Here is a 14,406-nt window from a genome sequence, read left to right as displayed (position 1 = left end):
TTCCTATAAAACAAATCTCCTGATTTATACCAAATATATATATATATTCATATAAAAGAGCAAAAAAACACAATTTCATGAACTATTTCCGCAAATTATAAAAAGACAAAAAATACAAACACAATTCATGTTGATCGCTGAGATGATCAAAACGTGACTTGGGTCCCGTTGCAATTCAGTGGGGAACCCAGCACGGCACCCCATAGAGGGCAGGAAGGCAGATGCCGTTTAGAAACTGGCATCTTGGAATGTAGTACAATTATCTTTGGCCCAACCACCAACTGCTTGCAAAATCTGGTGTCGGGGGAGAGGGCAAGAGAAAGAGATGACCAGGTTGTGTGCGGCTGTGTAGAGAAGACAGGAAAGTTGTGGTCATCTCATTCCTCTTTCTGCTCTCCCCCCTATACAGTAAACCCCAACAAAAACAGTGAATGCTGCTATATAGCTGCCTATCCCTGTCCCACTAGTGCAGCCTTTGTCACCTGGAGTCTTCCAGATGTTTTGGACTATCAACTTCCATGGCCTTGCTGGCTGGGGGCTGATGGGAGTTGGTAGTCCAAAATACATGGAAGACTCCATGTTGATGAAGGCTAGACTAGAGAAAACATGAAAATCCCTCCTAAGAGGAGACAATCAGCAGAGGAAGAGAACAAAATAGTACCTTTACCACATGTATAAAAGTAAAAAAAATAGTGTCCCTTTTAGAACCTTTTTAAAAAAAGACACTCGCACACTCACATACATACATACATGGAGCTAGACTTCCAAACGTGCCCCTCAGGAGGCATGGATGAGGAGGCTTCCATCATTTCCCTTCCTTGCCCTCAACCCAACAAAAGTCAGAGAACATCCTCGTCCCTCCGCCCACTCTGTCCAGGCGTTTCCAAACTTCAGGCTAGGAGCAGACATTCACACACTGCCAATTCTCCACAGACACTTCCTGTTGTCATCTGTGCAGCTGCCCAGTGAGGCCCAGTACTTCAGAGGCCTGGAAAAAGGAAGGAAAAACATGTTAGTTTCTCAGTCCAAACCCGCACTTCACAAATGTGTTTGTATCCCAGGAAGGGTGACTGAGGACCATCAGTGAAGAAAGCTGTGGGCTGGAGAATGGACCGTGAGCTTAGTTCAGTTCTAGCACTCAGGACCATTTCCCAGGCTTAGAATTCTTTAATACTGTGTGGATGTGTTTTGTACCTGCCTCCAGGTAGTGGATCTTGGAAGTTCTAGCCAAAAAAAAAAAAAAAAAAAAAAAAAAAGGTGTGGTCTGTTTTAGGGAATTCCCCAATTGTTCCCCGAGCGTCAAATTTACTCATTGTTGATGCTTGCTACATCTGGATGCTAATCATCAACTTTCACTTTAATCCAACCTATTTTCTGGTTGTCTCTCTCAAACACATTGCCACAGGGCAGCATCCTTAACCACATTGCACTTTGATGTAATCCTTCACAAGGCTCACCTCAGAACCTAAAGGTGGCAGCGGGAAACCCCAGCACTCCATTCTACACTAGCAGCTCTTTCAAGCTTAACCAGTCAGCACCGGCTAGATGGCATCATGATTCTGGCTCTTCCAGGCTGCAACGGACAGCCTTTGCTGGCATCCTAGGAAAGCCTAACCCAGGCTTCACTTACCAGTCGGTCGCTCACAGGCTGCGCCTTCCTTCTCATGTGCTGAGTTGAGGCGGTTCTGTTCTGCAGCCAGCCCATTGGACTCGGGGCTGCTACTACGAGAGGGGCTGGCCGTGTCCTCCGGCTGCAGGTGGAAGGCCATTTCTAGGTGCTCCTGTGCCATCCGGAGGTGTTTGCGCAGTCGCTCCAACTCATGGCTCGGGACGGTCGGTGCGACAGCATAGCGGTCGGCAGCCAGCCCAGCCAAGCTCTCTCCACCGTAGCCCAGCTTGTCCTTGGCTAGCTGTCTCTTGGAGGTGTCCTTCTTGATAGAATGGTAGGTCGGGGGTGCACTGGGATGCTTCTGGACATACTGGGACCTGGGGGGGTCACCACCATCTTTACTATCAAGGCCGCGCAGGGCATCCCGAATCCCGCCGAAGCCCAGGTGAAACAGCTCACAGATGCTGAGCAGGAGACAAAGGCCGCTCACGGCGTACATGATGAGGAGGAAGATGGTTTTCTCCGTGGGGCGGGAGACAAAGCAATCCACTGTGTGAGGGCAGGGGCTGCGGGTGCAGACGTACGAGGGCATGACCTCGAAGCGGTACAGCACGTACTGCCCCAGCAGAAAGCCCACCTCAAACGCCGAGCGGCACAGCAGCTGTAGCACATACGCCGTCATCAGCCCGTCCTTCTTGATGCGCCGGCGGCCGTCGTGCTTCTGGCTCTCGGGCTCCTTCACCTCCCTCTCGGGCTCCACCTCCTCAAAGATCATGGGGTCCTCCTCGCCATTGTCCTCGGCCTCCTCGTAGTCGCGGACGGCGCCGCGGTGCACCACGGGGGCGCGGCTTTTTCGAGGCGGCTGGCGCGAGAGGCGGTGCAACGCAAAGCCCAGGTACATCACTGAGGGCGTGGCTATCATGATGATCTGGAAGATCCAGAAGCGGACGTGCGAAAGCGGGGCAAAGGCATCGTAGCAGACGTTTTCGCAGCCCGGCTGCTGCGTGTTGCACACAAACTTGCTCTGCTCATCGTAGTAGATGGACTCGCCGCCCACCGCCGTCAGGACAATGCGGAAGACAATTAGCACAGTCAGCCACACCTTCCCCACAAAGGTCGAGTGCTGGTTGATCTCCTCAAGGAGGCGGGTGAGGAAACTCCAGCTCATCTTGGCTCAGCACACGCCTGCAGTCAACAAGCACAGTAGGCAGAAGGTTAAACTGAAGTAATTTCATCCGATTTCCCCACAAGCTTCCAAGTGACCTCCCCAAGACCCCACAAGGAGGAATGCACAGCCCCCAGTCCCACAAGATGTTGAAGTTTTGTTTTGTTTTTTTTAAGTGAAGTAATGGGAGGGGACCACCATTTCTGGTGGTTATGAGAATTGGAAATTTTGGGGGGAACTAACAGACATGATTATAACTTGGTGCATTAAAGTGTCCTGTTATATTTGGGAAACGTATCCACATGAAAACCACATCATGTCAATTAAACAATAAATAATACATCCTTGAAAACATTGCCCTCTCCAAACAAATTTTCTAGTAAGGATCAGTTTCAGACAAATCTAAAGCTTCCTATTCTCAACTTTCATTTTTATCCCCATGGAGTTCAGAAGGTTTGCATGGATTGTGGGGGGGGGGGGAACCCTCTACTGTTTCACTTGTTAGCTTGTTTCTTGACCTGGCACATATTTTCTCAAAGACAAATCAAGTTTTGTTTTTTGTTTTTTTACAAACAGCCATAGCCCTTTGCAAACACTCCACTCTTCATTCTAAAAGAGAAAATATATATTAAGGGCTTTTGCGGGGTTATTGTCAATTTTTCCACTTAAGAAATTGACAAAATCCTCAGGCGGGGAGAAATGGGGGTTCCCTCCCATTTCCCCATGTAATTATGAAAGAATGAGCTCCACAAAAACCCTGGAGCAGGAGTGAATCATAGCTTAAATCCGCTCACTTTCCACTCGCTACAAAACGGCTTGACTTTTGCCATCATATACCCATGGTGACCTCCAACTGATAATCACATAGCATCTACAAAAAGCAATAAATGAGGACCACTTAATAAACTGCCAACTATTTTATGTATATACATACCCAGCATGTGTGCAACAAATACATACTTGTAAATACATGGATTATACAGGTAAACAGGCAAGAGAACTCAAGTTTGGCGATGGGTTCTTGCCACCTTTAAATACATACACTTCCTGCTTACTATTAGAAAGCCAACCAGTGACTCACAGCCCAATCTTTCCATACCCAAAAAGCACAACGCAAGTTTCTAAGACACTTGATACTCCCCCTCCCATCTCCGGAGTCAACTCAGGGCCAAACTAGACTCATGTCCGAGAAGCGTGAATCCATCTCCCAAACAATTTTTGTGTGTGTGTGTGTGTGCTTGGCCAAAAGCAGCCACAGGGGAGACCATTTGGATTTGAAATGCAACATAGGCAGAGGGAGGGAATAACCCTTTCCCTACATTGTGGCCTTGATCCAAACCACTCACAGCCAGAACAATTAGCTGAAAAAGGAAAATGCAGGGGCAACACAGGTATCTGTAGGTTCCACCTTGGGGTGGGTGGGTGTGTATTCAGAAAATTGCCCCCCACTACTTTTTTAGCCCTACCTCATATAAAGTGATGAATTTTACAGCTTGCTGACACCACATTTGCTTTGACCCTCTTCCTGAGAGGAAACCCAATTCTACTTGACTCATCTCATACACATATGATAACAATGACGTGTGTGCGCACACACAGTGACAAAGCTGAACAGAGATGAGGGCTGGCTAGGGATACGAAGCCAAGTAGCTGCCTGTACTACTCATGGGGAGGGTTTATTCTCCCCTGCCCCCTAGGAACACTCCCTCGCTGTCAACTTAGCCACGAGATCAGTGCAGGAGATTTGGCAGAGCAGCTGCTTCTGGGAGTCAACTCAAGCGGCTTGCCTCAACCTTTGGATGGATGCCATGTCCTGGTGCGCCTGGGGCGGGTGTGACGCCCCAATGCTCACATACAATAAGCATCCTGGAGTTAAAGGAGGCACCCCAGCCCAAGGGGTAGAAGTTTGTGCTATGCTCAGCTTCTCCAGGGCAAAAGTTTAAGGGTGCTCAATCACCTCTGCTTCCTGTTCCCATCACCATGCCAGGGATTAGCTAGTGAGGTCCTCCTCCCTCTCTTAGCTATTTGAACAGTACATGCACAACACACCCAAAGGTGCCGAGGCTAAAGTAGTGCAAAGAGAAGCAATGTGTTTTATTTCTCCAGCATTCACACGCATGCTGTAAGCAGGGGAATAGAACATTGTTTTCCCTCCCAAGCAGAAGATTGCATCAGTGATGCCGGCAAGGGAATGAAGATTCCCACCCACCCACTTTGCTCTGCTTCCTACACCTGCTATCTCCATTCAGAGGTGGGTATCGCTGGAAGGAAAAAAGCAGAAGCTACTCCAACAGCATTCTTCTAACATATGTGGCAGGCGTTTGTTGTGATCTAGGAAATAGCCTGCAATCCCCAACTTTGAGCTGCAAGGGTAATGCTTCTTAACTAAACCACCAGTACTTTGAAAGTTGTTAGAACTGCAACCTGCAGAACAGCCTTGTGGGGGCAGACATCCTTCTTAGTTATCCCAAAACGTGTTCTCTGAACATAGTCAAGAGTTCAAAAACCATGACTGCCACAAGTAGCAATATGGGGAAAAGTTTCATTGGTTTTCTTTTTCTGCAGGAAATTTTCCATTTCCCAAGTTCATTAGTAGCAATAACTCAATGTGAACTGGAAATAAATATTAGGAAACCGTGGCAATTTCAAGGTTTTTAGCAGGTGTATACAAGGGAAACAAAACATGCTACATTAGATCATTTCCTAGCATATCAGAAAATTTCCCAATGCAAATTTCCCTAATTTCCATAGGTTTCCCCAGAACTTTTTCCAGCTCACAATTTTCACTGAACACAAGCATTACTTTGTTTTCTACTCACATAAAGGTGATTTGCACACTAGCATCTTGTACTCAGTTGACTAAACTGACATAAAAAAGACATGAGAAACAGCCACTAGTGTGCACTGTAAAGTAGTTTTAGAGCACCAGTCAGGACAGAGCTACTTCAGTTTAACAACCTTACTCCATCTCCAACCTGCCTGACACACACACTTCAGAGCCTGATAAACTTTAAAGGAGACCTGTCTTCAAAGGAGCGCTGCCATCAAGTCAATTCTTTGCAGCTGAGAGGACTGAATACTTTGCAGGATCTGAAGGTCCACATTCTAGGGAAGGTGGTATGCAGTTATCACACATGCAAAAGCAGCCTAGACCAGTCTTCTCCAACCTGGAGCCTTCCAGATCTTGGAGACTACAAATCCCATCAGCTCCAATCAGCTAGACAGATTATGGAAGATTTTCACCCTTATCTCTAAAGCTGCCCCTTTATACGCATTGCCTGCTAACAGCAGAATGCCACAAGGGAGGGCACAGTACATTCACAACGTACACACATTTAACTTGTGCACATTCAGTTTTATGCGCTTAGCAAAAAACAAACAAACAAAAAACCATTTTTTAAAAAGGGAGTGGAAAGGGGACGGATGTCTCAGAAAAAGAACTTGGGCAATCCCACCCACCACTGCACCTAATGTGTTTTGACTATGCAAAATTTTGGCTGTAGGCACTATCCCAGGAAAATCCCCCCTTCGAGGGCTTACTGTAGTAATCTTAAAACTGAATGGAGGCAGCCTAATCTTGTGTGTGTGTGTGTGTGTGTGTTTGTGTGCGCGCTGGAGGAGTGATGTAACAGTTGTACTAGTAGACAACCTCACCATACCTATTTGAAGGTTTGCAAATAAATTCACAAAAATTACTAATCCACAATATACTCTTCCAGCCTTTCCCTCCCATGTAAGAATATTTCTGGCACAACATACTGAAATGGGGGCGGGGGCAGGGTGGAGGACAATTTTCTTCCAGCTTACAAAGGCTCCCTTATCTGGTTTCGAGAATGCCATAGGTGACAAGATTTTTACAAGTCAGTATTCAAAGGGAGTGATAAGAGCAGTTAGAAGGCATGCTAGGAGAGTGGGGGAATTACTGCGTTCCTCTGGGCTGGTTCATTTCAATTCTATTCTGTAATGCAATGTGAGTAGCAATGCAACTGAGCACCCAGGAACAAAGTTTTTCTACCTAATACCATAGAAGTTATTTATTTCTAATATGCCATTTTTGACTTGTGCTATAAGAATTCTAAGGTCTCAAATATAGAATGGTCATAAATGTACAAGGCAAACACATACATAAGTATACAAACCATGTGTCTGAAATAGTACAGGAGAGCAATCCTGAAGCCATGCTCTCTCCCCCAAATTGACCTCAAATATTTCTCTGCAAGGAGGAAGGAAATGGGAAAAGCTTTCCAATTGTCTTTGGACTGCAGGGGCTTACACGTTCCTGTAAATACAGTCTGGCAAGTATTTGTTAAACTGAGCAAACTATCAATATGTGTAAGAGATTTAGGAACTAAAGTATTTACTATCTCAAAGAAATGTCCAGGCTACCCAGAAAATGCAATGAAGTAAGGCATTATCAGGTATCCTGGCAGACAGGAGAGAAGCAACACCCTCAAATTTCTGCTGGAGACTGCCTCCTTCTGTGATGTATGAATGATTTTTGGGGGGGAGGGGGGTCTTGCGGTTCAGGGTGGGCAATTTCAGAAGTCTTTATAGGGGCTTGGCCACCATTTTTCTGGGTCTCTCCCATGTCCTTGCAAAGGAGGGGAACCAACTCTGTTGCAATAGAAAAATGAAGATTTGCCTTGTTTTCTATGTATCTTGCCTCCATCCATTCATCTCTGACCAATCATGGACTTAGGGTACTGTCCCTTGGGGAGTTGGGCAGCAAAAGCCAAACCCCCTATTTTTTCTATAACACAGTGTCAGAGAGATAACCACAAAGCTCAATTACACACCAGTTTTGGCACCTCTACAAACAGTGCAAAAGTTGTGGAGCTCCTTAGAATTGGAAACAAGACTGCCCGCCTCATTACCTGCATTTTGCTGCCAAATAAACAAGTTTTTCTTCTAACAAGCATTCAGAGGGCAGATTAAGAACTGCTTACTCATTGTGGTTGTATACATTGAAGTTAGAATTTTTATGGCTATATTTTTATTAGTTGTATATTTCTCTCTCAAAATTTATATACTGCTTTAAAAAAAACAACCTCAAAGCAGTTTACAAAAAGATAAGACAATAAAACCAAGAAAAAAAATAAAACTCTCCTTTAAAACATACAAAATTTAAAATACTACACACACACACTGCTATATTTTACAGGTGATTGTACCCCACTCTGGGATCCTTTAGCTTTATTATATAATAGATAAATAATGATGGACTAATGCTACTAGAATTCCAAGCAAACAGAGCATCAGGATTGCCTTTTGCTTACAGTTACAATTTTCAACACTGGCCATGTGCCTGGAGCCCACATGCAGCACAAATCAGGGAGCCAAGCTGACTTTTATTATACTACTCAAAGGAGAATGGACAATGGAGGAATTCACAGGACAAGCCCTACCAAATAAGAGTCAGCTAGACAAATCCCTTGTTGGGAGTTTGATGTTTGGGTCTATGTCCACCCCCACCCCTCCATGTTACACTCTGACCAATACCAAACCTGTTCTTTTCAAGGGACTACTGACCACAAAACTACTTGGCACAAATGAGTGTTTACCAGCAAATGAGCATTTCCTGGGTAATTGGGCACACCTGAATAAAAGCTTGAGCACATACGTCACTTTAAAATATCATGGCCAGCCCTAGACCCCAGGGTGTGTTATCCCTCCTTCAGTTAAGTACTGTACTTCTGTCCCTGTATTATGCCTCAAAACCAACTTTTGCCTCAAAGGGGGCAACTGGAACAAAAAATGCGAGTCACAAGTCCGCACGGCCATATGTAGATGCCCCCTTGGCTCAAAACTCTTCTTCGCTAATCTGGGGCATATGCCACAAATCACTCAACACGGTCCGCGCTATACACGCAACCAGGGCGACCTGAAAATGGACCCCTTCTCCATATTTTGTCTTGTTGGGGTGGGCTTCTAACCATTATTATGGGTATACCATATAAATCACGGCGCGGTTAATTAATCCGCAATCAAGAAAAGAGTGCTCTTGCGGGCAGCGCAGCGATAAGCTATCGGTGCCCGGAACAATGGGCAGCTCCTGGAGTAAAAAAGATAGCATTACCTATCACAAAGAAACCAAATTCCTCGAAATGCATAACGTGAGAATCTACTCTTTGCTCTTCCTCCCTCGCTGGGGCTTGCTTGGAAAACGCTCACACCCAGAAGCTTAGGAATAGGAGGGAAGGCCATGAAGCGAGGATGCTTGCCCTCCTGGCCCTGCGAAACCCTTCTTGTGGCCCCCTCAAATTCCAGCTGCCCCCCATTCCAAGCCAGTGACCCAATCACCAAGCCATTTCTCCATTAGCTTCAGAGGGTTTCCGAAGGCTTCACGCGACCTGGCGGAGTTCGCCGGGGAAGACGCGCGCCCAAGGGGACAAGGCAAAAGAGCCCCCAGCCCCAAGCAGCCTCCCCGCCACCCCAGTCCCTCACTTACTATACTCTCGTCCGGCGGAGCTCACAAAAGACTCCCGCCCCGCTGCAATCGCTCTTCTCCCGCCCGTCCGAACAAAGGGGCCCCAGACCGTCGCCGCCCCCCGCCCCCTTCGGCCACGCCTTGGGAGGGACCCCCGCCCCTTTCCCTTTCCCCTCCTCCTCCTCCTCCCGCCTCCCTGCCGGGGGAAAAAAACCTAACGCTGACTAATGAGAGACTGGGGCTGGCGGGCAAAGAGCCCGCGTGTTCGAACGTGTGCATTACACGTCGACACCCATTCCCCTCCCCGGCTGGGGGCGAGGCGGCACGCGGTCCGCCAGCCTGCCTTTCCCCTGCCAGTGGCGCGGAGGAAAACAAAACTTTCAGCGCTAGGAGCATTTCTTCCGAGTTTGGCGGACCCGAGAGAGAGAAAGACACGGATCCGCGGCCAGATCCCAGGCACGTGTTTTCTCGGGAGAAAACTCCGCTTACTTCATACACTCGTAGAATCCTTGCAATGGAACTTAAGTTCCAAGGAGAACGGAAACATTCAGAGATGGGATATCCCTGGATGTGAATCATACCAGCCACTCGCCGGTACGGACTAAATGATTAATCTTGGGCGGACGTCACGGGACGAGGAGTCATTGCAACAATCAGTGAAAGTCCTCCCGAAATATTAATCAGAGGAAATTCGTCTATCATCGTCGTCAAAATGTTTGTAGGGTCTGGGCGTCTGTCGGGGGTTCCCCCCAAGCCCCGCAAAGCCTTAGGAATCCCTTTCCACTTAAAAAAAGAAAAGAAAAAGCACAGTAAAGTGGTGCAGCTCGGGGCCTTTTGCTCCCCGCCCTCCCCATTCATTGGTTTGCTTGCCGCCCATTACATTTCCTTACTGCTTAGGAAGAGGCGATCCCTTTTGGATTGCGCGTTGTCCTATCGATAGCCGCCTCACATCTTAACGGGTGGAACCTGCGCCATGCTATTGCTTGGCATATAATGATGTGGTCGGGCCTTGAACCTCTTTGCCTGCCTGCTTCCCTGGCGCAGCGGGAAGGGAAAATGAGAGCACACAAAACCCAGACTGGGTTACTTGCAAGGGTTAATTTGAAGCGGGGTTCAGTCCCCACCCTATTCCAAATGCAGAGTTTGGTTCTGAAATGTATAACAATAAAAATGCCTCTCTGGCCACGTACAGAGTGCATCCTACCGGCACTGCATACCTTCAGCTGCTCAGATCCGTGCATCTAGGTAGGATCAGAGGGCAAGCATTTCAAGCAGATTTGAACTCCCAGACTCCCCCCCCCCACACCTTTGTAAATTGACCAGACAGCCTGGAAATTAAAAGCAATTTATCAACATTCCCTCAAATAAATCCATCTAACACCTTCCTCAAAGGGGCCACAGATTTATTAAGAAACATGAGGGATAGTAACCCACGAAACCTGAAGCCCAGGGTCACAAGCAACTTCTGGGGACTCGCGACAATTATGTGGGCCCAAAGAAACAAGCCTGTGTGATCAGGGCCTGTCTCCATAAACTCCAAAGGATACCAAGGCACTCCACTTAACTCTCACAGAGGCCACTGGGTGCAGTCCTGCCTTTCATTTGGTATAAGGCCTTGCACTTCTGTAAGCTATCACATAAGGACGGTGAAATTGAGAATTTAGGTCTAGAGCAAGTTCAGTTATGCAAGATACTACCTTTCAACAGCAGCACACAAGCAAAAACCATCTGTCAGTTGAAAAGGCATGCGTGCATTGCATCAGTGGTTAAACCCTGTGCATGTTGACTCAGATGCACGTTACCCGAGTCTACTACAGTATAGCTGACTCTGAAATAAGTTTGCATGGGCATGCAGTAACTTTGACTTATTTTTCTTCCCTGCCCCTGCGGACCCTGAGAAAGTGTACTTTGCAATCTAGAAAACCAAGTTGTTGAATGAGATTCTACAGTTTTCATTACCATACCGCTTGCATGCATATTCCAAGACTGCCTTCTCCCCTCCCCCAGTGCAAGCTGACATATTTCAAATTCAAAGTTCTACAGACCAGTTTGTAAACATCAGCAATTTCCACATAAGTGTGTAAGACTGTTAAACTATTGCCTCACAATGGCCTGGAAAAGTACAGAGCTAAAAAAGAGACAAGACAAAACTCTAAAATTATGCTCAGTTGAACTGCTTGACATTGGGATGGACTCCCTCAGGAGATTGTTAGCTCTCTTTCATGGGAGGTTTTTAAGTATTGTAGAGGTTGGATGGCCATCTGTCATGGATGCTTTAGCAGAGATTCTTGCATTATAGGCGATTGGACTAGATGACCCTCAGAGGTCCTTCTGACTATGATTCTGTTAATATGTGAAGGTCCCCTTCATTCACACTTGAACACAACACTGGCCTAGAACATGGTTATGGCAATAACCACTGCAGTAAAAGCACTCGATTATTTACCAGTAATGGGCTTATAAAACCAAGGTTGACCCCACTTTTTGATAAAATTAGTTTGTCTCAGCTGAGAGGCAGGGGCAGAAACGGCCCTTTACCTGCAGCAATCCTAAACACAGTACAATGAGATTTACTCTGCAATAACAGTAGAGCTGCATAAAATTATGTAAGGGATGAAAAAAATGTTTTTCTTCTTTTTCATGCTAGAACCCAAAGCCACCCAGTGAAGCTGAATGCTGTGAGATACAGGGCAACCAAAAGAGAATGCTTCTAATCAGACTTTCAATTTTGCTACCATGAGGGGATTAGACAAGTTCTTGGAGGATAAGTATCAATGGCTATTAGGAATGACTGATCGCCGAAGAATTGATGCTTTTGAATTATGGTGCTGGAGGAGACTCTTGAGAGTCCCATGGACTGCAAAAAGATCAAACTTATCCATCCTTAAAGAAATCAGCCCTGAGTGCTCACTGGAAGGGCAGATCCTGAAGTTGAGGCTCCAGTACTTTGGCCACCTCATGAGAAGAGAAGACTCCCTGGAAAAGACCCTGATGTTGGGAAAGATGGAGGGCACAAGGAGAAGGGGACGACAGAGGATGAGATGGTTGGACAGTGTTCTCGAAGCGACTGGCATGAGTTTGGCCAAACTGCAGGAGGCAGTGGAGGATAGGGGCGCCTGGCGTGCTCTGGTCCATGGGGTCACGAAGAGTCGGACACGACTGAACAACAACAAAAAGTAACCCTCAGCATCAGAAGTGGTAAACCCCTCCACACCAGTTGCTGGGGTTCAAGATAGCCTTTGATGTGATCACTGGGTGGTGTTTTTTGTTTTGTTTGTTGTTGTTTTTTAATCTTATTTGTTTTGTACTTGTGAACTTTTAGCTATATGTTCAGATGATTTGATTAGGGGTGGGGAGGACGTTCAACAGTACAGTACTCCTCCCACAGTATCCTGCAGCTATTTGAGACAATAGGCCTGATTTCTTCTTTGACACCAGATTATTCTCCTCCCTTCTCCTTTTTCCATTCATTTGTGTTTTGTTATTTAAATTGTTAGTTAAATTTATATTGTTATTTAAAGTAAAACCCAGGAGCAGGTTTTAATGTTATCACTGCAAGGCTTCCTGCTCTCCTAAGGAAAGCAAATAACAATAAAACAGTCACAGCTCATGATAGTTAAATGCCTGCAGCTATGCTTGCCACACCAAGGGACAGGTTACTACAAAAAAAAACCCTTCTTGATATAATGGGCAATTGCCATTGCCTTTCCTACGAGATATTCTGAGCTTAAGTATTTGTAAGATGTGGGAACAAAACAAGACCACTGTTGCATCTTTCTACCCTTTAAAATCATTCCGTTTCCCCTGGAAAGATTTATGCATTACCTGCACCTATAATGAAAGTTATAAACCAGCCATTGGCTAGAATGCACATTCCATTCTAAAAAGGCTTTTTTTTTTGTTTTCTACACTACATTCACATGTACGCACAAATAGTACAGGCAAATCTGAAAGCAATCTTTCCAGCAATGTGCCACTTTCTATTTTGTTTTTATGCTAAGGACAAATTGTCCCTAAATTCTAAAAGGGTAGTTAGGTCCAACCTGCAGACATAAAACAAACCCAGCGTGGCTTATTATAACATTATTTTCCTTCATTTGTGGCATGGACTTATGGGTAACAGCCCTTCTTCATTGTCTCCCCCCGCACCCTTGCTTCAATTTCCATTCTATTCAAATAAGAGAAAATGTTCTATTTCTGACCCCTTTATTTGAGCATTAAAATGGGTAATTTAAACACCTTGTTAAAGGGTTAAGGTTTTTCTTTGATGAAGCCTTGTGCAGAGGTGCCATCTCGCGCCCAAGATTTAGGGTGGGTGGGTGCGTGACATCATACATGCGACTTGAGGATGTCACCCAATACATTTTGTATGCAAAACATATGCTCCACCAGATAGTAATAGTACAAATAAACAATACATTGAGCGCTCCGCACAGCTTTGGTTATATCATTGTTTTCAGGTAGCGACCAGAAATAGAAAAATGGAAAAACCGGTTGCTATCAGAAACTGGATACTGGGCTAACAGATCTTTTATCTACCGGTAATCCCATTAGGTGACAACCAAGTAAATCATGTTCAGAGTAGGCCCATTTAAATCAATAGGCATTTATTTTACAGTATTTATTTAAGTCTATGACAAAATGTTGGCTATCACCTTTTAACAGTTTATTTTTATTTTTTAAGTTAACTATAAAGCTTTTCTATATTAATAAAGACCTTTGAATACAGCCTTTTAAGAGCTTACAATTGTATCCTGAATTCTTCAGGATGGTTGCAAGGAACAATGACACAACAAATGCTGGGGAGGGATGAGAAAAGGCATCCTTCAAGGTAGGAGAGATTTGCCAAGGTGTGGGTGGGGTAGGGTTGCCTGCATTTATTTTTATTGTCATTGAGACTGCACAGGACCAAATAGGGTGCAAATACACCCGGCAAAACAGGATAAGCACATACAAGAATTCCCCAAATAAGACATTATAATCTTACTACTGATAACTTAGCACACCCTGTGCTTATATTAAGCCTCTTAAGTTAAAGTAAGTGTGTGTGTTTGACACGAACTGGTAGGACTTGTGCTGTTTGCCAACAGTGATGTCTTAGTAGGACACAGTGCAGGCATTCATGCTATGACATTCCAAATGACTTAAAAGTGCTATTTATGCGTCGTCCACAGTCAAACGTGTTTCCACATGTAGAGAGTGAGG

At 45.5% G+C, this 14,406-nt stretch overlaps 1 protein-coding gene across 1 annotated transcript; it reads right to left on the bottom strand.

Annotated features, from left to right (window-relative positions):
- On the bottom strand, positions 1–9,341 carry LOC117052720 (gap junction gamma-1 protein-like). Its single transcript, XM_033159804.1, has 3 exons — positions 9,223–9,341; positions 1,631–2,794; positions 1–988 (listed from the first exon to the last, which is right to left on the bottom strand). The coding sequence occupies exons 2-3, from the start codon at positions 2,775–2,777 to the stop codon at positions 981–983; spliced, it is 1,155 nt and encodes a 384-aa protein (XP_033015695.1). The 5' UTR covers positions 2,778–2,794; positions 9,223–9,341; the 3' UTR covers positions 1–980.
- Between the last annotated feature and the right edge of the window lie 5,065 nt (positions 9,342–14,406).

This window comes from Lacerta agilis, chromosome 1, assembly GCF_009819535.1.
Source record: "Lacerta agilis isolate rLacAgi1 chromosome 1, rLacAgi1.pri, whole genome shotgun sequence".
NCBI classification, from domain to species: Eukaryota; Metazoa; Chordata; class Lepidosauria; order Squamata; family Lacertidae; genus Lacerta; species Lacerta agilis.
This window is presented reverse-complemented; position numbering and strand designations above follow the sequence as displayed.